Below are 22522 nucleotides of genomic sequence, written 5' to 3'. Positions count from 1 at the left end.
AAGCAGGGAGTTACAGTAGTCTAATCTAGTCGTTACAAATGCATGGATAAGTTTTTCGGCATCACTTTTAGGCAGGATTCTTCTGATTTTGGCGATGTTGCGCAAATGGAAATAGGCTGTTTTACAAGCTTGATTTATATGAGCTTTAAATGAGAGCTCCTGGTCAAATAAGACTCCAAGGTTTCTTACAGTAGAACTGGAGGCTACACTGACATTGTCCAGTGTGACTATCTGCTCAGATAGAGAGTCTCCTAGATGCTTAGGGCCAAGCACAATGACCTTGGTTTTTTCAGGGTTAAGAAGCAGGTAGTTTAGTGTCATCCAGGTTTTTATCTCCTTCACACAAGTACTAAGTCTGTCTACTTGATCGCTCTGATCAGGTTTCATTGATAAATACAGCTGAGTGTCATCTGCATAGCAGTGGAAGTTAATGCCATGTGACCTGATAATGTTGCCTAATGGCAGCATATAAAGAGTAAACAGAATTGGACCGAGTACCGAACCCTGTGGCACACCGTAAATTACTTTAGAGCATGGTGAGGAGCTCTTGTTTACATTAACAAATTGGTACCTATCAGATAGATAGGATTTAAACCAGCTGAGGGCTGTTCCTCCAACACCTACATCACATTCTAACCTCTGCAGTAGAATGTTGTGGTCGATGGTGTCAAACGCTGCGCTGAGGTCCAACAGGACCAGGAGTGAGACCAGTCCATCGTCAGCGGCTAATAACAAATCATTTGTGACTTTAACTAGTGCAGTTTCAGTGCTGTGGTGGGCTCTGAACCCTGACTGGAAAACTTCAAATAAGTTATTGTCCTGCAGGTGGCGACAAAGCTGTTTTACTACACCTTTTTCAAGGATTTTAGAGACGAAGGGAAGATTTGAAATAGGTCTGTAGTTTACCAATAGGTCGGGATCTAGATTAGGCTTTTTCAGAAGAGGTTTAATGACTGCATGTTTGAAGGACTGTGGAACATAGCCACTTTCGAGTGAAGTATTTATTATATTAAGAATAGGGTCTATAATTAGGGGGAGAATGTCTTTGAGGAGTCTGCTTGGAATGGGGTCTAGGACACAAGTTGAGCTTTTAGAGGACATAATGGCTGAAGTTATCTCTGCTTGATCAACAGCTGTGAACCTTTCTAGGTTTACAGGTGGATTTATATGGGACGTTAGATTTACAGCTTGGGCTAGTTCAGGGCTAATAGCGGGGGTAATTTCATCTAATTTATCTCTGATTGTTTTTATTTTATTATTAAAAAATAGGAGGAAATCATCAGAGCTAAGTGTAGCTGGGATTGAGGGCTCTACTGCACTGTGACAGTTTGTTAGCCTAGCTACAGTGCTGAAAAGGAATTTAGTGTTACTTTTGTTGACTTCTATTAGATTTGAATAATATCTGGTTTGGGCCTTACGCAGAGCCTGCTTATAGGACAGCAGGCAACTTTTCCATGCTTTTAGGGATTCTTCTGTGTGAGAGCGACGAAATAATCCCTCTAACTTTCTAACTTTTTGTTTATGTGAAAGCAGTTCTTGGTTGTACCATGGGGAGGCGCGCTTTGGCCTAATGACCTTCTGTTTTAACGGCGCGACAACGTCAAGAGCAGACTTCAGAGAATTCATGGTCAAGTCGACACATTGATCACTTAAACTGGGACTAAAGCTGTTCTCAGCAGGATCACATGACATGTCACTGAATATTGGCTCTATTATTTCTTTGAATTTTGAGATAGATTTTTCAGATATTGTCCTTTTCATTATAACTTTATTTTGTGGGACTGGATGATCTTTAAGAATAAACTGAAAGGTAATTAGGAAATGATCTGACAATATAGGGTTTTGAGGGAGGACAATGAGGTCACTAATCTCTGTTCCATACGTTAGGACAAGATCCAGAGTGTTCTTGTGAGTGTGAGTCGCTTTATTTACATTCTGAGTGAAACCAATGCTGTCTAACAAGGCGCTGAAGGCATTACTGAGAGCGTCATCACTCATGTTCACGTGGATATTAAAGTCTCCAACTATAACTATTTTATCCCAGGCTAACACTAAGTTTGATATAAAGTCAGAAAACTCTGTTAAAAACTCTGAGTAGGGACCAGGGGGTCGGTAGATAACTATGAACAAAACTCCTTTTTGGTTTTTCATATTTGGACATGTGATCGACAGCATAAGGCTTTCAAATGAGTGAAATGCATTGTTAGTTTTAGGGCTCATGAGTCGCTTGAGTGGGAGATCACTGCCACACCACCACCTCGGCCTGTGCTCCTGGCAGTCTGAAAGTTAACATGGGTGGGTGGGGTGGACTCATTTAGTCTGACGTAGTCGTCTTGTTGAAGCCACGTTTCAGTTAGAGCTAGAAGATCTATGTTATAGTCACTAATTAATTCATTAACTAAGAGCGATTTGGAGGAAATTGCTCTAATGTTTAGCAGTCCACATTTTACGTGTTTATTCATTTGTGTATTTGTGTCATTTGTGATTGTTATTTTCCTTAAGTTATTTGGTCTGACGCCTGAAATATTTTTTCTGAGATGTGACTTTTTGGAATTATTTGTACGAGGAACACGAGGGACACACACAGTCTCTATCTGTCTTGAATCTGAACACTTCACATGTAACAGAACGGGCGAGAGTTCAGCGACAGAGGAGCGTCTTGAACTGCTGCTCCGCGCCCGGGGCTCATCCCTAGATGGTCACTTAACACGACTAAGACTATGGTCCTGGTGTGACGCGAGCGCATAAAGCGGTCCTGCTGTGACGCGAGCGCATAAAGCGGTCCTGCTGTGACGCGAGCGCATAAAGCGGTCCTGGTGTGACGCGAGCGCATAAAGCGGTCCTGGTGTGACGCGAGCGCATAAAGCGGTCCTGGTGTGACGCGAGCGCATAAAGCGGTCTTGGTGTGACGCGAGCGCATAAAGCGGTCCTGGTGTGACGCGAGCGCATAAAGCGGTCCTGGTGTGACGCGAGCGCATAAAGCGGTCCTGGTGTGACGCGAGCGCATAAAGCGGTCCTGCTGTGACGCGAGCGCATAAAGCGGTCCTGCTGTGACGCGAGCGCATAAAGCGGTCCTGCTGTGACGCGAGCGCATAAAGCGGTCCTGCTGTGACGCGAGCGCATAAAGCGGTCCTGGTGTGACGCGAGCGCATAAAGCGGTCCTGGTGTGACGCGAGCGCATAAAGCGGTCTTGGTGTGACGCGAGCGTATAAAGCGGCCCTGGTGTGACGCGAGCGCATAAAGCGGTCCTGGTGTGACGCGAGCGCATAAAGCGGTCCTGGTGTGACGCGAGCGCATAAAGCGGTCCTGCTGTGACGCGAGCGCATAAAGCGGTCCTGGTGTGACGCGAGCGCATAAAGCGGTCCTGGTGTGACGCGAGCGCATAAAGCGGTCTTGGTGTGACGCGAGCGCATAAAGCGGTCCTGGTGTGACGCGAGCGCATAAAGCGGTCCTGCTGTGACGCGAGCGCATAAAACGGTCCTGCTGTGACGCGAGCGCATAAAGCGGTCTTGGTGTGACGCGAGCGCATAAAGCGGTCCTGGTGTGACGCGAGCGCATAAAGCGGTCCTGGTGTGACGCGAGCGCATAAAGCGGTCCTGGTGTGACGCGAGCGCATAAAGCGGTCCTGGTGTGACGCGAGCGCATAAAGCGGTCCTGCTGTGACGCGAGCGCATAAAGCGGTCCTGGTGTGGCGCGAGCGCATTAAGCGGTCCTGCTGTGACGCGAGCGCATAAAGCGGTCCTGGTGAGACGCGAGCGCATAAAGCGGTCCTGGTGTGACACGAGCGCATAAAGCGGTCCTGCTGTGACGCGAGCGCATAAAGCGGTCCTGCTGTGACGCAAGCGCATAAAGCGGTCCTGGTGTGACGCGAGCGCATAAAGCGGTCCTGGTGTGACGCGAGCGCATAAAGCGGTCTTGGTGTGACGCGAGCGCATAAAGCGGTCCTGGTGTGACGCGAGCGCATAAAGCGGTCCTGCTGTGACGCGAGAGCATAAAGCGGTCCTGGTGTGGCGCGAGCGCATAAAGCGGTCCTGCTGTGACGCGAGCGCATAAAGCTGTCATAAAGCGGTCCTGGTGCTGTGACGCGAGCGCATAAATGGTCGTAAAGCGGTCCTGGTGCTGTGACGCGAGCGCATAAAGCGGTCATAAAGCGGTCCTGGTGTGACGTGAGCGCATAAAGCGGTCCTGCTGTGACGCGAGAGCATAAAGCGGTCCTGGTGTGGCGCGAGCGCATAAAGCGGTCCTGCTGTGACGCGAGCGCATAAAGCTGTCATAAAGCGGTCCTGGTGCTGTGACGCGAGCGCATAAATGGTCGTAAAGCGGTCCTGGTGCTGTGACGCGAGCGCATAAAGCGGTCATAAAGCGGTCCTGGTGTGACGTGAGCGCATAAAGCGGTCCTGCTGTGACGCGAGCGCATAAAGCGGTCATAAAGCTGTCCTGGTGCTGTGACGCGAGCGCATAAAGCGGTCGTAAAGCGGTCCTGGTGCTGTGACGCGAGCGCATAAAGCGGTCATAAAGCGGTCCTGGTGTGACGTGAGCGGCACACTTGAAGCTCTCGGACAGTTGGAGAGTCTCGTGTCAGATGTAACGCTCTGGAGGAATCACAGAGAACATGAGAAGCTCGGCTCTGCGTCAGCTCCTGATCCAACGCTCGGCTCCGGCTCCTCCTCCAGCTCCTCCTCCAGCGGCCGGCTCCTCCTCCAGCTCCTCCTCCAGCGGCCGGCTCCTCCTCCAGCTCCTCCTCCAGCGGCCGGCTCCTCCTCCAGCTCCTCCTCCAGCGGCCGGCGGTCATGGATGGTCATGGATATTATGCCGGCAGTCCAGTGTGGAGGCCAAATGTGGAACAGCAGGATTACTATTGCAGCAACACATCATGAGTAGACAAAACTAATCTGTCTCACGACGGTCTAGTGCAGTGAAAAAGAAAACCGTGAAAAACATAAGGAGGATGTAATAAGAAGCAAAAACATAAATAATCAAAACAGGATTTGATAATGGGAATAATAATCATCTTAGAGTTGTTAAAAATGAACAGATTGATAAATTAAATGTACCCTTTAATTAAATTGTTATAATTGAAATGTAAAGTGCAAACTCCTGTTTTTATTTCTAATGAAGTATCATTTTAAAAGCACCTCATTTCTGAAATAAATAATCATTTCTAAAATCAATTTTAAAATGATGTGTTGCTGCCATCTAGTGGTCTTTATGTCAATGTAAACATGGCCCATAAAAAGCCTTTACTTTGTACAAAAAGAGATGAAATGAAGCCTGATCCTGCAGATGGAGACGTGGCTCATGTGCAGCTCCAGACTGAGTCTCACTGAGCTGCAGAGGCTGCACTAGCTCTGACTCATGATGTTCTGGAGCTGGAGTGTATTCAGTATTATATGTCAGTATTATACGTCAGTATTGATATGTCAGTATTGATATGTCAGTATTAATATGTCAGTATTGATATGTCAGTATTGATATGTCAGTATTATACGTCAGTATTGATATGTCAGTATTGATATGTCAGTATTGATATGTCAGTATTATACGTCAGTATTGATATGTCAGTATTGATATGTCAGTATTAATATGTCAGTATTGATATGTCAGTATTGATATGTCAGTATTGATATGTCAGTATTGATATGTCAGTATTGATATGTCAGTATTATACGTCAGTATTGATATGTCAGTATTGATATGTCAGTATTGATATGTCAGAATTGATATGTCAGTATTGATATGTCAGTATTAATAATGTCAATATTGATATGTCAGTATTAATATGTCAGTATTGATATGTCAGTATTAATAATGTCAATATTGATATGTCAGTATTAATATGTCAGTATTGATATGTCAGTATTGATATGTCAGCTGAAGCCCCCTGAGGTTGAGGCTTGTCCTGAGCAGAGGCACTTGAGGTCGAAGCCCACTTGGACAAACAAAGATGACACAGCCGGATGTTACAGATTGTAGTTTTACAGTATTTAAGTTTAATTGTTTTTTCTCTATAAAATACACATTTATTTGGTTTATGTATCACGCGCTTCGAGACTTGATTAGATTTAAAAGTGCTGATCACGTGACTCAGGCTCATGGACTAATGTTGTTTAGGAGCTGGTACCCACATGGCTGGCCCCTGTGTGCCCCGCCTACAGTGTTGGGAAAGTTCACTTTCTACATGAACTAGTTCAGGTCATAGTTCATGGTTCCATGCTGCTTTTTGTTTTTGGGCAACATAACGGTGTTTTTCCCCTGGAAGTCTCTAGAAATCTGACACTTTATTGAACGAAAATAAAAAGAATGAACGTGCCGTTCACAGACACCAGAATGAACGCGTTCACAGTATCTTTCGTCAGCAATAATACAGTGCGTTCAGTTCACGTTCACCAAAATTATGAACGCGTTCATTGAACCCGCCTAAGCCCGAAGTCACTGGGACAGGCTCCAGTCACACTCAAGGGAACAAGTGGAGGGAAAAGAATGAATGTTTCACGGGTCACGAGGGACTTTAATCCAACCACAAACATGTGACTATACAGTCTGAAACTGCTACACCAAGTGTAAAAACGGTGTTTGTTATAAAACGATGTTTGCTCTTCGTACTCATGTGAACTGTTGGAGAAAAGCGAGAAAAGTTCACATTTTATGACATTCTCATCCTTTAGTCTAGAGTTTGTGCCACTTTCCCTCACAGTCTGACGTCACACGGTGCTGCGGTCTGCGCATGCCTCAGAGGCCCAGCTACAGAAGAACTGTCCTGTCCTTTAGATTTAACTGCTTTTCCAAAGAGAATAAAATAAAATACTGCATCGCTCAACAGAAGGAAAATGTAGCAGAAAAAAATTGTTTTGCATTGATCAAATGTAAAAGTTTTTTATATTCATATTATTCTACAAACTGTTACATCAATACTGTATATAATAACAAATGCAAAGCTTTTATTGGCGCGCACACACCGCTAGAAATCACTCGAGCGTTTCGAAGCCTCAACCCGTTTGGTTCCATGAGGCTTCACTTTGACCATCACTAACCACAAGATGGCGCAGTGGAGCCACAGCAGGGACAGACTTCTGAGGTGGACATCCCTGCAGGACAGGTCAGCTGACCAGTGTCACCCTGAAGCCCCTCCTCTCATCAGGATACCAGCTTCACCTTTGAAGCCCCTCCTCTCATCAGGATACCAGCTTCACCTCTGAAGCCCCTCCCCTCATCAGGATACCAGCTTCACCTCTGAAGCCCCTCCCCTCATCAGGATACCAGCTTCACCTCTGAAGCCCCTCCCCTCATCAGGATACCAGCTTCACCTCTGAAGCCCCTCCCCTCATCAGGATACCAGCTTCACCTCTGAAGCCCCTCCCCTCATCAGGATACCAGCTTCACCTCTGAAGCCCCTCCCCTCATCAGGATACCAGCTTCACCTCTGAAGCCCCTCCCCTCATCAGGATACCAGCTTCACCTCTGAAGCCCCTCCCCTCATCAGGATACCAGCTTCACCTCTGAAGCCCCTCCCCTCATCAGGATACCAGCTTCACCTCTGAAGCCCCTCCCCTCATCAGGATACCAGCTTCACCTCTGAAGCCCCTCCCCTCATCAGGATACCAGCTTCACCTCTGAAGCCCCTCCCCTCATCAGGATACCAGTGTCACCTCTGAAGCCCCTCCCCTCATCAGGATACCAGCTTCACCTCTGAAGCCCCTCCCCTCATCAGGATACCAGCTTCACCTTTGAAGCCCCTCCCCTCATCAGGATACCAGCTTCACCTCTGAAGCCCCTCCCCTCATCAGGATACCAGCTTCACCTCTGAAGCCCCTCCTCTCATCAGGATACCAGCTTCACCTCTGAAGCCCCTCCTCTCATCAGGATACCAGCTTCACCTTTGAAGCCCCTCCCCTCATCAGGATACCAGCTTCACCTCTGAAGCCCCTCCCCTCATCAGGATACCAGCTTCACCTCTGAAGCCCCTCCCCTCATCAGGATACCAGCTTCACCTTTGAAGCCCCTCCCCTCATCAGGATACCAGCTTCACCTCTGAAGCCCCTCCTCTCATCAGGATACCAGCTTCACCTCTGAAGCCCCTCCCCTCATCAGGATACCAGCTTCACCTCTGAAGCCCCTCCCCTCATCAGGATACCAGCTTCACCTTTGAAGCCCCTCCCCTCATCAGGATACCAGTGTCACCTCTGAAGCCCCTCCCCTCATCAGGATACCAGCTTCACCTCTGAAGCCCCTCCCCTCATCAGGATACCAGCTTCACCTCTGAAGCCCCTCCCCTCATCAGGATACCAGCTTCACCTCTGAAGCCCCTCCCCTCATCAGGATACCAGCTTCACCTCTGAAGCCCCTCCCCTCATCAGGATACCAGCTTCACCTCTGAAGCCCCTCCCCTCATCAGGATACCAGCTTCACCTCTGAAGCCCCTCCCCTCATCAGGATACCAGCTTCACCTCTGAAGCCCCTCCCCTCATCAGGATACCAGCTTCACCTCTGAAGCCCCTCCCCTCATCAGGATACCAGCTTCACCTCTGAAGCCCCTCCCCTCATCAGGATACCAGCTTCACCTCTGAAGCCCCTCCCCTCATCAGGATACCAGCTTCACCTCTGAAGCCCCTCCCCTCATCAGGATACCAGCTTCACCTCTGAAGCCCCTCCCCTCATCAGGATACCAGCTTCACCTCTGAAGCCCCTCCCCTCATCAGGATACCAGCTTCACCTCTGAAGCCCCTCCCCTCATCAGGATACCAGCTTCACCTCTGAAGCCCCTCCCCTCATCAGGATACCAGCTTCACCTCTGAAGCCCCTCCTCTCATCAGGATACCAGCTTCACCTCTGCAGTCGACTCATGAACACTTCCATGTTGTTAAAACTCCACCCATTTATGCGGATTTAGCTTTACTGTTGTATACCTGGACTTTATTCTGTACGAATTTCTGAATCACATTCAGACATTAAATCTTGACTCCGACCATGTGAAGCATCGATTCTAGAGACAATCACACACCTCAAAGCTTCATTTGGCATCCGACTGCAAGTCGAGTTTAGACTGATCATTTCAAACTGTTTTTAGTCTTAGAAAAAAACTGACAAATTGTGCTCATAATGAACATAGCGTAATTGAGTAGCTTTGCACATCAGTCTCAGGACCAGACGTTGCAGACTCACATTTAAGACAATTAAAGTCTAAACAGAAGGTTAACACCACGAGAAGCTTGGACACAGAAATCTAACCATGACACAGACAGTCGAGGACAAAAAAACTTTATTTGAAAAAACTGAGGCGTCACATCTCGGCCAAACGTCCAGAGACTTTGCCCCGTCAGGAATAGACTTTAGTCCAGCTGCAAAACAAATCCAGTCGTTAGAAAGCACCAAACGAACTCGCAAAATACAACTTTGTTGAAATATTAGCATTTTAATCAAAAATAAGTCAGATAACTGTCACATGTATTTTAAAAGTTAGTCATTTGTTTAATGCTCAAAAGGAGTAAAGTTTTATCGACTAGACACATTTTACACTTCTTTCCGTCTGACATTTTAGACCTCAGCACCAAACAGATCCTTTCGATCCAATACTTGCCTTGACAAACCCGATGTCCTTGGCGTACTGTCTGAAACACTGACGACACATGTTCAGGCCATATTTACGGATCAGGCCATGTCTGTTCGAACAAACTCGGCTGCAACGACAAAGGGAGAAGAGTGTTTTTTAACATTAAGTGGGAAAGAACAAAAAATTCCATTGATACAAATACAATAGACCATTTAACCATGATCAGGTTTTACAAATTAATGTCATGGTGATGCTGAAATTAAGAAAAGGAAATTCACTTCAAAAACTACCAATTTGGACAAAAGAACCATTTGACACTTTATATTCATTAAGATTTCATGTTTCCTTATGTCAGTTCTAATAACACATTTTAACTGGATTCAGGAGTGATTTCGCCTCATTGGTGACATCTTCATCTTAAGTTTGAATACTAGACACAAACAATAAGCATATACTTTGAGACTTTAGTTGAGTCTCGAATCTGCGAGCAGGGAAAAACTTTTGCACATTGTTCGCATCAAAATAATTTCCACATTTTTAATGATCCAAAACGTAATTTGACCGATGCCAGAGCCGCGAGCGCGCACTTTCCCGGTAGACGTGGCTCACTTTGCGCATTATTAACTCTAAACACTGAATATAAACTTATACCGCTGCTCTAACGTGTCGAATAAGGACTTTAAACCTGCAGAAGGCTTTAAAGACACGGAACATTGCGGACAGTGCGCAGTAAAGCCTCGGACACAGCCGCATCCAGCGCTCCCTGACGCCGCCATGTTGTGTCCATGCGGCGCGCCGGATCCGTGAACGTTTCTCCGCGCGTTTGGCCCCGGATCTCGCTCGAAACGCCGCAATCGCGAGCGCAAAGCTTAAACGGACGGCACGGAGCCGGTACCGACCAGGAGCGGGATCCCTGTCCGAACTTTCGGGGGTGGCTCCAGTACAGCTGCTGATGGCCCATGTTCTCTGCTCCGGTCGTGCGGCGGAAAGGAAGAGCGGAAGACGCGCATGCGCAGTTAAGGGTATTACGCACGGGGTTTGGACGCACGACTTCCGGTGAGCGGCGCCACCTGCAGGAAGGGAAGGGGAGTGAACGGTAAAAACAAGAACGTAATGTTACAGAAAGCAGATAAACGTCATATTTTGGTGTGAATGTGAACATAGTCAACTGAACATTTACGTTTAACAATATTAGATAACTACAATAATCAGATAAATAGATAATTAGATCTGCTTTTGTTGTGGGTTTAAAGAAAAAGATAAATCTGATCATCAAAACACCTGGAGACAAGTGTCCGGTGTCTGATGTTAGAGTAAGTCATTGTTGTATTTGAAGACAAAGTGCAATGTATTTTTTTCCGCATCTTCTTAGAAAGATTTAGTTTAAAACAGGCTAAAACACCGCCTACAAAGTACCAGCAGAGGGCGCGCGTCATCAGGTGAAACATCTGTTTGTTAGCGCTGGTTTAGGCCTCTGCGTTATCCACCTGCTCATAATCATTAAACTCTTTTATAAGATAAGAATCTGTTCCACAATGAGGGAAAATGCAACATTAGGCCGATATATGAATGCTACATTTTCAAACAGCCCTTCTGATTTTTATTTTTTTTAACTTTAAGAGTGTTTTAATGTGTAATTAGGCGCCTAAACAGAATTAAAACATGTTTATTAAGTAAAAGAATGAAACTGTGACACACTTTATCTGTGTCAAAACAACAGCGCATGATTTACGAAGGTTATAGTCATTTCTGTGTGTGTGATGTTTTTGTACGAGTCAGCTCTATGTTCCCCAGGACCTGGGTTTGGGTTTAGGTTACAACAGAAGTGTCCAAACTTTTTTCAACAAGCGCCACATTTTGAAACTTATACGGAGCAGAAGGCCACAAACAAATTTGTCAAATGAATAAATGTTACAATGCCTCCACCTTTAATAAGACTTGGAAGATTGATATAAGGATGGTTACTTTATACTTTACCTTATAAACCTTATATTCCCCCCTTCTAAAGAATGAAGCCTAAAGAATAAAGTGGGACAGGGAGTTGGTGGTAATGTAAAACTTTGATACCAACTGCCCTAAAACACCAAAGAAGAGAGGCGGGTGCATAGATCTATTATGTGCCAGTCAAAAAGGTGGATAGTATAAGTACTATAAATAACTCAATTGTGAAAAACGTTTCATGTCTGCTGTGCGCAGATTTTATGAATACATTTCAAATAATATGATCAATCTTTATGTTTATTTGCTCCAATTGTCAGAATCAGAATCAGAATAGCGGTTTATTGCCATTTGTCAATGAACAAAATTCACAGACATAGGAACTTGTTCTGGTGATACGATACGTAGCACAAAACAACAAAACAACAAAACAATGAACAATGAATACTAAACAATAAAAAGTCATAATTGGCTGCAATAATATTATTATTAACATGATTTAAATCATGTCTTGATTTATATCAAGATTACATCTATTATTTTCCATAATCAAAGGCTATATAACTAAGTTTGATCATTCCAGATTGTTAAATTCTAACAAGGTTATTTTATTTGGACTTGTTTAGTCAAACTGATCGTTTTGCATTTGTGCCACTGATAACTCCATGTCGATGATGAAATGACAATGATTGTTTACATGTCAATAATCTGATCCTCTCTCAGAAATTAGATTATGATCAGATTGTGACACGTTTAAAACCTCACGAGCGCTTTTCTCATGGACAAAGCTGACATTTGATAATTCAACACCGGTTTTGTCCCTTCAGGCTGTAAACTTATCCCGGTGTGTTTCACTCCGTCAGCAGAAGATCTATGACTTCCGTGTAGCGCGCGCGCCAGGTTGGTGCGCCCGTCTCTCCCTCTCTCCTTGCCCTCCCACTCCGCGGTGCATTGTGGGCCAGCAGCGGCGACCAGCGGTGCTTTCTTTGGTGGGGGGCAGCAGTCGATCGCCTCCGTGCAGCCTGGTGGACGCCGCGGGGGGGGACAATGGCAAACCTCCGTGTCGATCTCACGCACCGCAAACCGCAGCGCTAAAAGGTACGAACCGCGCGTCGCGTGAACGTGTCGCGCGCGTTTGCGTTTTGCGCGTTTGACGACGGCGCTGTCCGTTGGTTTGTCTGTGTCAAGTTAGCCGAGGCGGTGCTAATCAGGTTAGCATTTGTAGCGGGATCTTTCCTTTTAATTGCGACGTAAACACGGCCACGCATCGGTAACGCGTCGATTTATCGCGCGCCGCTTCGGAAACGCGTGCGTAAAAACGGGCAGTTATGGCGCAAAATGGAAGGGAAGCTGTTATGTACTGTGGTGGTTTTTTCTTTTTTTTGTTTGTTTTGCGTCTTTCAAATTTTGAGCAAAGCAGCATTTTAAAAAAACTATTAATAATTCACATTTTATTAACATTGTACGTGGTGTGAGCTGTAAACGCGTCTTTGCCACGTTCAGCTGGAGAAACTGCAGTGGTTTTTGTCTTAACATCTGCAGAGACATGATTCAACAATGCAACAAAGACAAATAACCAGGATGATTTAGTGCTTAAATGTGTTTATTCAGCTTCGCCCATAAAAGTATCATTTTCAAGGAAGATTAATGTTGTAGGACTTTGTTTGGCTGTGTTAAATTGTGTCTTGTGGTAATAAAACTAGACTGGGCTTCATGTTTTATGGCCTTGTCTATTCAGTCAACAGGCTTTTAAAAAGTTAGTCAACGAATACATTGTAAATCCTGTTTTGGAGGAAACTGGAGGCAAAAGTGAAGGGAACTTGTGATTTCAACGAGAAAATGGGGGTTAGTCTTTGGAAATCATTGAATCTGAGAAATGTAGGTGGTTTTGGCAAAACCACTTTGTGACAGAGGCAGTGCGTGCGGCTGGGGAAGAATGTCTCAGACACACAATCAGCACAGGAGCACCACAGGGCTGTGTACTTTCTCCTCTACTCTTCTCCCTGTACACAAACTGCTGCACCTCCAGCCACGACTCCGTAAAACTGATTAAGTTTACAGACGACACCACCCTCATCGCCATGACAACACCACCCTCACCGGGCTCATCTCGGATGGGGATGAGTCTGTCTACAGGAGGGAGGTGGACCGGCTGGTGTCCTGGTGCAGCGGTAACAACCTGGAGGTCAACGCCCAGAAGACAGTGGAGATGATCATGGACTTCAGGAAAGTCCCAGCCCCCCCTCACCATCTCAGACTCCCTTGTCTCCACTGTGGACTCCCTCCTCTTCCTCTGCACCACCATTACCCAGGACCTCAAGTGGGAGCCCACCATCAGCTCCCTCACCGGGAAGGCCCAGCAGAGGATGTACTTCCTGCGGCGGCTGAGGAAAGCCAAGCTGACAGCGCAGATGATGGTGCAGTTCTACACGGCCATCATAGAGTCCATCTTCACCTCCTCCATCACCTCCTCCATCACCGTGTGGTACGCTGGAGCCACAGCCAGGGACAAACAGAGACTACAGCGCATTGTGCGCTCGGCCGAGAATGTGATTGGCTGCAGACTTCCATTTCTGCAGGACCTGTACGTCTCCAGGACTCTATGACGAGCAGGTCGGATCACCACTCCCCTCTGGAAGGAGGCCACTCCCCTCTGGCAGGAGGCCACTCCCCTCTGGCAGGAGGCCACTCCCCTCTGGCAGGAGGCCACTCCCCTCTGGCAGGTGGCCACTCCCCTCTGGCAGGCCACTCCCCTCAGGCAGGATGAACAGTTTCTTTCCCTCTGCTGTTGGACTCATGAACACTTCTTAAACACTGTCACTTTAACCATAATTGAATCTCTTACTGTTAACTTGCTGCGCTACATATATAAATTCAACTGTACATGTTGTGCACATAGTAAGCCTATTTTTGTTATCCTAGAGCAGATTTTAATAGTTTTTCTTTTTGACCTTATATTGGTTGTTTTATCATTGTTCATTGTTTTATGTTGCACTGAATCACCAAAGCAAGTTCCTATGTTTGTGAATTCTGTTCATTGACAATGGCAATAAACCACCTCCGATTCTGACATGTGAGAGATGCCAGAGCCTGGTTTATTGACATTTAATATTGTATTTTACATGATTAAATAAGAGATTATGACAGACACTTAGCACTTTTATGAAGGCAAAAACATTATTTTTAGGTTATACTGGACAAATACTCTTAATCCCACAATCGTTTTTCATTTTAACCACAAATTGTACTTTTTGTGGCATTCAAATACACATTTCTCCACAGAAAAGCAATCTGACATTTCTACCATGGCAATTCAAAATGGTTGCTTATTTTTCATCACAAAGCCTTAAATTCCCTCTGTCCTGAAATGACGTTGTATTTATATAACAACTGTAAAATACGTGTAGAATGTTCGTCCGAATGTAATACTAGGACACTTTTTTTAATCCACGAATTATTGGAACAATGAATCTGCAGAAGGTTTTGTTGAGCCGCTGCAGGGTTCAGCGTTTGGCAGAAACTTGAAACTCGCTTTATAAAATATACACGTGTAATGACTGGACTGTAAAAGCTGATCGATAATGATAATGCACGGAGAGTGGACCAGCTATTGATATTTATGACGTACGTTTCTCTGCTCGCTAAAGCAGCGGCACAAAATAGTTTGGTGATTTCGCTGGTTATACCTTTTCTCGTGTTTATTATGTCGTTCAGCTTTACATAATCTGTTGTAGTACTTTTTTTTGTCATTTCTAGTCATTTCATTTCGTGTTTGACATTTAGCCAATTGGGATTTATACAAAATGATAAAAGGTTTTCCACAATTGTAGATTTTCGTGGTGACAGGAAATGCCTTAACGCATTTTCAACTGATTTAAATGTTAATGATGAGGAGGATTATTATCATTTATCATCACTAAAAGTATCATTTGTGGGGAACTAAACATTGTCATAAAACTTAAGACGCATTGAAAACGTGTAGTAAGGTGAGTTGTCATCTTTTGTCCAGTAAAATCTGAAATTTGAGTCAAAAATGGAGCGTGCTGAATAATTGGCAATTAAATGAGCAAAAAAATCAGTAAAAGTTTTATAACCAGGCTCGGATGTTGCTTGCACTTCGAGGCGGGATGTGTATATCGACATTTTGAACGTTGAGTATATTGTTTATAGTAAAAAAAAGGGCTGATTAAATATAAAAATGAAAAGAATAATGTCGTAACCCTTCAAACAAAAGATAGTATTGAGATAGTGACATTTCACATTTGTCTGATAATTAAACTTGTACTTGAACGTTCAAAGACAAATTTCTGTTTTGGATTGACATAATATTGTCTGACTACCACAGACATTGTTGATTCGGCCCTCAGAGGCGACTGTTGTTGTGATTTTGGGCCTTACAAAAATAAATTGATTTAATTTGATTTGACTATCTTTTGGGAGTCTCTAAAAATATGCAGAGATATTGTATAATTCTTCACTGCCTTTTGCCTCCCCATCCCGACTTTAGAATCTCACAAACGTTTAAATGTTCTGACTCCGCACAAAGCCGATTATCTGTCTCATTACTGCCCTGGCTGATGCTGACGTATTGATTTGTCTGTCGCAGGTGATCGGCGCACACATCCGCCCGCTGCCTCCCACCCGCCATGCCTTACTCCACCCCCGACCAATGACGCCCCAGCGGGATCCGTGTTTACCCATTTTTGCCAAAACGTAGCCACGGAGCTCTTCTTTTTGTACCTTCCTGCCAAACGAATCGCCGGCTTTGCACTTTGTTTTTTCTTTTCTACTCCGGCTCGTCCTCGTTCCTACCATGAGATTCCGAATTTACAAGAGAAAGGTGGTGATAGTGACTCTGGTGGTCGCCATTTGCGGGCTCGCCTTTTGGAGCAGCGGCCGCCAGAAGAAAAGCGATGTTGCCTTGTTTTCTAAAGAAGTAGAAGTAGTTCGAAGGAGCAGTGTCGGAAGTAGTAGTAGCAGTAGTAGTAGTAGTAGTAGTAGTAGTAGTGTTAGTAGCATCAAGAACAATGATATACCAGTGCAAGCTACGCAAGCTGCCAGCAAACCGCCTGTTGCCCCCCCTGTCGCCCAGAACGAAACTCGCCCGGAGAAGGAAAAGGAAGAAAAGATGCCCAAAAGGTTGCCCAAGCCCGACACGGACAATTCCACTCTGGTGTACCGGGGCATCGTTTTCCAGCTCAACTTTGATCAGATCATAAGAAACGAAGAGAGATTCAAGGCGACGCGACAGAAGGACGATCTGGTCGTGGTCGTGCAAGTCCACAACCGCCCGGACTACCTTAAATTGCTAGTGGATAGTTTACGAAAAGCGCGAGGAGTTGAAAGTTTACTGCTCGTGTTCAGCCACGACTTCTGGTCGCCGGAGATCAACCAAGTGGTTTCGTCGGTGGACTTCTGCCAGGTTTTGCAGATTTTCTTTCCGTTCAGCATCCAGCTGTACCCGCACGAGTTCCCCGGGCACGACCCCCGGGACTGCCCGCGCGACATCCCCAAGAAAGACGCCTTAAAACTGGGCTGCATCAACGCGGAGTACCCGGATTCCTTCGGGCACTACCGCGAGGCCAAATTCTCCCAAACCAAGCATCACTGGTGGTGGAAATTGCACTTTGTCTGGGACAGAATTCACGCACTTAAGGACCACAAAGGGCTGGTTCTTCTGATCGAGGAGGACCACTATCTTTCCGCAGATTTCATCCACTTGCTGAAGCTCATGTCGGCGCTGAAGAGGGAACAGTGCCCCGACTGCGACATCCTCTCGTTGGGCAGCTACAGCCACATCGGGTACTCGAGCAAAGCAAACAAAGTGGAAGTGAAGCCGTGGAAGTCTACGGAGCACAACATGGGCATGGCTCTGAGCAGGGAAACGTATCAGAAACTCATCAAATGCACGGACAGCTTTTGCGCCTACGACGACTACAACTGGGACTGGAGCCTGCAGCATTTGACCGTCTCTTGCCTGCCCTCGTACTGGAAAGTGATGGTCAGCGAAGCACCGCGCGTCTTCCACGCCGGCGACTGCGGCATGCACCACAAGAAGACGGCGTGCATGCCGATAAGCCAGAAGACGAAGATCGAGAACATCCTTCAGAGCAGCGGGAATCAGCTGTTTCCGAAGAACCTGCTGATCGCCAAAAGACTCCCGGCGAACGGCGCGGGCGGCGTCGCTCCGCACGTGAAGAACGGTGGCTGGGGCGACATCAGGGATCACGAACTCTGTAAAAGTTATGTTCGATTACAATGACCTTATACTTGCTTACTCTTCAGCGCCGCAAATTTGAACGTCTGCTCGAGTTGGAATGACTGAGGTTTTTCATAAAAGATCTAAATTAATTGCACTCGTTTGATTTTGATCATAAAGAAAATGCTCGCTACTCTTTCTCCACTTCCTGTTTCATGCACTATAATCGAGAGATTTTGTTGCGTCCGCGCGGTCCTTGGCAGGGAAGTCACCATATTAAATGTTAACGTTACGATTATTGTGAGAAAAAACGTCACGATTTAACGATTATTCACGATAATTGAGAATGTGACCAATGCGATTTAATTTTCTTTCATTCCTGTCGTTATTGTTTTTTAAGTTCGTGACCAGGTCTGATAAAATTTTACTTTCTCAAAGACAAAAAAATAAAGACAGATTTAAAAATATATATATTCACGTTTAGGTCTATTTTTTGGGCTCTTTATTGAACAAAAAAAGACTTACTATACATCTGATTATATTGTGACCAGAATAATCATGATTATCGATTAACCCAACAATCTTGACATCCCTGGTCCTTGGGAACTCGAGTAAATTATTTTAAAATAGTAAATGCACAGCTCAGGAAAAGAACGCTGGTCAAATGCGACTTTAACACTTGTGACGTCCCTGCTGTGGAAACCATCTCATTAGTTAATTAATCTCAAACATTTGCGCTCTTACTACATTTTGGGGTTTACTGTCAGTATTTCATAGATAAGAACAACATATTAAATAAGCATTAAAGTTGTTCAATTAGCTTCTACCGCGGCGACAAACCGAAACGCTTCACCTGTGAATCTGAAAAACCCGTTCACTGCGGTTTACTCTGCTATCCATAGATGAGAGCAACGTATTAGTGAAAAAATTACCAACTTTACTTTAAGGTGTAACGTTAGCTAGCTATGGTAAAAATAGTATGCTAACAACAACTAGCTTGATTAAGTAAGCATTAAAGTTGTTTAAATAGCTTCTACAGCGGCCACAAACTGAAACCTGTGACTCTGAAAAACCCGTTCTCCATCTGTAAACGTCTGAGATATTCGTTATTTCCGTGTTTTTTGTTGTTTTTTTACGTGAAGCTCGTCCCTCACAGCAGGCGAGCGCGCGTTTACCCGTCGCTACGCTAACAGCCGCAGAGTAGTGATGCAAACATCCACACCGTCCGACACAAAAAGCAACTTATCATTTAAGAATCCCGAACAGCACACCAACGCAGCAGTCTAAAGATATATTTAGTTTTAAAGTGTTAATCGCTATGACAACGGTCCTTTTCCTTCTTTTTCTCGCATTTCTGAAAGCCGCAGATACCAAAAATAAAGGGACGAGACACAAGATTTTGATGTGATTTATCATAATTTGTGCAGTTTAGATTCTGATATAATTATTACGCATTAATGTCTGCCAAATTTAAGCACAATCTTTATAATTAAAACATTTTGAGAAATTCTTAGTGGTTTCTTTAATATAACAGTGTGGTCTTAAATGTCACAATTTTTACAGTTTTTTATTAATATTATTGACACCACGGGACAAACTTGCGACCAAAGTAATAATTAATTCACGTTCATTCTTAAAGGTGGTATGGACGATTTTTTTCATCAAATTTTGTATCATATTTCCTCGTGGCGTGGATAAATCATTTGTCCTGCCACGTATCAATCATAAAACGCACCTACCGCTCACCTGCAGCCGCGTCGGGCTCGTCCCCACGTTTCCGCGTGCTTAAGCGCATTGATCTATCATAATATAGTTCCCTCGGTGTACGGGGCAAAATGAAGAAGGAGAAAGACAGTTCGAGCTGACGCAGAAGTGGACAGAAATCTACGGGAGACGAGAGATGCGATGCGCTCCCTCGCACTAATAAACACACGTGTGTGTTGTATCAGTCCGCACGGGGGAGTGCGCATGCGCACTTCCACCTGCGTTCTCAAATCACCGGAAAATCGTCCATTGCGCCTTTAAAAAGCACTTGAATTGAAATTAATATCAATAAATGTAATAATCTTTCTAAATTATATATATATATATATATATATATATAAACAAATAAAAAACAGATTGTTCTAAAACTATTCAAGGTTCAATTTTGTCCTATAAATGATCATTATTCATCTTATTTTAATCTGCCGTAAGATTTGAAATGCGACTTTTTGAAATGTTCACTTTAATGTTTAATTATCTTAAACTGCAGCCTTTATGCTTTGCTAATTGTGTCCATTGAAAGGGATTTGCATGTGATTCGACGTGTTGAAGGATCATTTTTGCTTTGAATTATTAAAACCATCTTGCGACGAGTCAAATAATTTCGGTCTTTTCAGTACGAAAAGTCAAAACCACTCAAATAAATCCTGTTAAATCCAGTCATTTGAAGTCGTGCAGACATTTGTTTTTGCCGCGCGTGTTACTTTTGCATCCCTTAAAAAGAAAAGCCTTTTAACGTTTATGAACTGCTCTTATATTGCCTGTTTTATCGACTGTTCCAAATAAAAATGAATGTTTGAATTTTTGGCATCTTTAACACAAATGTCTTTACACTGAAACACGTGAATCCTGGCGCCTCTGCTGTGTTTTGTAAAATGTCATTAACAATATAATACTAAACCAAAGCCACGCCTCTGTTTTTGTTACGGAAAGTCTCATTTTGTGTGGTTTGGACCTGGTGGTTTAGACCTGGTTTAGTCCTGTTTTAGACTGTTTAGACCTGGTTGAGTCCCTGTTTAGGCCTATTTTAGGCCTAGTTCGACCCAGTTTAGTCGTTACCACGGTGATATCGTGTTAAATCCTCTGGGCTGGTCCTAATTAAACAAAGACATTAATATCACTCAAATGAGCGCGAGAAGAGCAGATCTTTGGAGACTCCACCGTGTCCTAAATCCTCTTGTTCAGATCCAGAGAATCTGACTAAAAATCCTGCTGGTTGCCGTGGAGATGGCTAAATGTTGTGCCCGTTTGTGAACATCTGGCAAAATGATAAACTCCTTTGACAATAGTAGACGTCGCACCTTCTGCTTTAGAACTTTGCTCTTTATTGATTTCAGGATGAATCCAGAATAAATCCTGCTCTTGTGATGCTTGTTCTGCTGCTGCTGTTCTGTCGACGCTGCAGTGTCCGAGCTGCACCTGAACGTGACGCACCAGGATTATTATAGGAACGCCACACGCAGCACAACTGGGACTAAACTGGTACTAAACTGGGATTAAATTGGGACTAAACTGGGATTAAAGTGGGACTAGCCCTGAAATAAGTAACACTAAATTTAATCTTAACAAACCAGAACCTAAACCAGGTCTGAAGTGGAACTAAACCAGGCTCATTTCTGCACTGGACATCGACACGTCAGACGGCACGAGATCGACGACTAACTTTTCACACTTTCTCACTTTGAAGCTGCCAAATATTTTCATCCCGTTTTTATCAGGGTTTTACTCTTAAGTAGGTTAAAAACACAAACTTTCCTTTCACACTGGCAGCGATGCATTTCAATCAGTCAAAACAGTGGTTGCAGATATACTTTTTGCTGTACTGTTGTTCTTAAAGGTACTTGTATTTGTCCCTGATCAATGATAAACCTCAGAGTTCACTGCTCATTACTGCCCCCTGCAGAGCAAACACGTCCAGTGAACAAGGCCAGAATTATGTCATGAAAAAAAACATGTCCTTCAAACTTCATATTTCTTACAAGATCCACTTTACCGTCTCAAGTTCACCTCCATTTGATGCTAAATTAAACGTCACAATTAAACCATTATTATTCATCCCCTTTTTAGGTGAAATTATTCATTCTGTTAACTTTTTTTGTGATATTTACGCCTCGATTTGTGCGTCTCATCCCAGTGCGAGTGTGGTCTGTGCGTTTAGTGTGAAAAGAGGGGCGGGGCCGGTGTTCTGAAGCAGTTTAATCGGCGTCGCACGAGGGGAAGAGGCTCCTCATGCTTCCGTGGGTCACACAGTGTCAGTTTATTCAGCGATTGAAACAAAAACACACACTCAGCCCCGTCTCAGAGGAGCACGCTGCAAGAAACATCCGCGGCGAGCTAAAACGGCGAGAGTTTAAGCGCTTTTTCATCGTTCACCACTGAAATGATCGTTTAATTCTGATTTAATTCCAAGTGAGGAAGAAAAAACAGCCTCTTATTCCTTTTAAATAACACCACTTCCCAAAAAAAAACCTAAAACATCGCGTCATTTTAGGTATAGAGTAAATTATTAATAAATATTTGTTAAAACTACTGATTAAATTCAAGTCATTTTAACTGCCGTAGATGGTGGTTTGTTGCAGTGTGGTTTGCTCGACAGCAGGTGGCGCATACTGTGGCGTCCAGTTCGATACCTGAGGTCAGAAGTGGCCGACACCACCGCTAGTTTCAGCTACAGACGTTAAAATGACGTGAATTCATGATTTTAATATTGATTTGAGTCGTTTTTTAACCGTTTATATCGATTTAAGTCTGCGATGGCCAGATTTAACAGGGTTTTTTACTTATTAATTTACTTTAAGCTAAATTCTCTGGTAACGAGGTTGGAAAATTGCACTTGGACAAAAAAAGTAAATCTAACTTCAATTAATTTAAAGTGGTGGTGCGGTTGCTCAAAAATGTAAGTAAAACAAACTTAATTGTTGGATTTTTAAAAAAAATGTATTTAATTGGGATTACTCCGAGATATTAAGCAAAACTAACACATTTTAATAGTTGAACTAGATTATTTTTTTGAAAATTGGGATTACACAAAAATATTAAGCAAAAAAACGTTTTAAAAATTCGAACAAACTAAA

General features: G+C 44.2%; 2 protein-coding genes across 2 annotated transcripts; one reads left to right on the top strand and one right to left on the bottom strand.

Moving 5' to 3' along the window:
* Positions 1 to 9239: 9239 nt before the first annotated feature.
* rps29 (ribosomal protein S29) lies at positions 9240 to 10580 on the bottom strand. Its single transcript, XM_072451099.1, has 3 exons — positions 10447 to 10580; positions 9575 to 9674; positions 9240 to 9335 (listed from the first exon to the last, which is right to left on the bottom strand). Exons 1-3 carry the CDS (start codon positions 10506 to 10508, stop codon positions 9327 to 9329), a joined length of 171 nt encoding a protein of 56 aa, XP_072307200.1. The 5' UTR covers positions 10509 to 10580; the 3' UTR covers positions 9240 to 9326.
* A 1894-nt stretch (positions 10581 to 12474) lies between these two features.
* mgat2 (alpha-1,6-mannosyl-glycoprotein 2-beta-N-acetylglucosaminyltransferase) lies at positions 12475 to 20353 on the top strand. Its single transcript, XM_072439939.1, has 2 exons — positions 12475 to 12583; positions 16092 to 20353. The coding sequence occupies exon 2, from the start codon at positions 16299 to 16301 to the stop codon at positions 17745 to 17747; it is 1449 nt and encodes a 482-aa protein (XP_072296040.1). The 5' UTR covers positions 12475 to 12583; positions 16092 to 16298; the 3' UTR covers positions 17748 to 20353.
* The last annotated feature ends 2169 nt before the right edge of the window (positions 20354 to 22522 follow it).

The sequence above is a fragment of the Eucyclogobius newberryi genome, unplaced genomic scaffold (assembly GCF_026437365.1).
Source record: "Eucyclogobius newberryi isolate DKJ021-1_F unplaced genomic scaffold, fEucNew1.0.hap1 SCAF_1, whole genome shotgun sequence".
Lineage (NCBI taxonomy): Eukaryota > Metazoa > Chordata > Actinopteri > Gobiiformes > Gobiidae > Eucyclogobius > Eucyclogobius newberryi.
The sequence above is the reverse complement of the archived record's forward strand: the minus strand, read 5'-3'. Positions and strand labels throughout refer to the sequence as shown.

Bases quoted from the DNA above. Each gene is read 5' to 3' on its own strand.
- rps29 (XM_072451099.1), bottom strand. From the start codon at position 10,508: ATGGGCCATCAGCAGCTGTACTGGAGCCACCCCCGAAAGTTCGGACAG. The intron at 9,675-10,446 runs GTCGGTACCGGC...TTGTCGTTGCAG, and splicing joins GGACAGGGATCCCGCTCCTG to CCGAGTTTGTTCGAACAGAC.
- mgat2 (XM_072439939.1), top strand. From the start codon at position 16,299: ATGAGATTCCGAATTTACAAGAGAAAGGTGGTGATAGTGACTCTGGTG.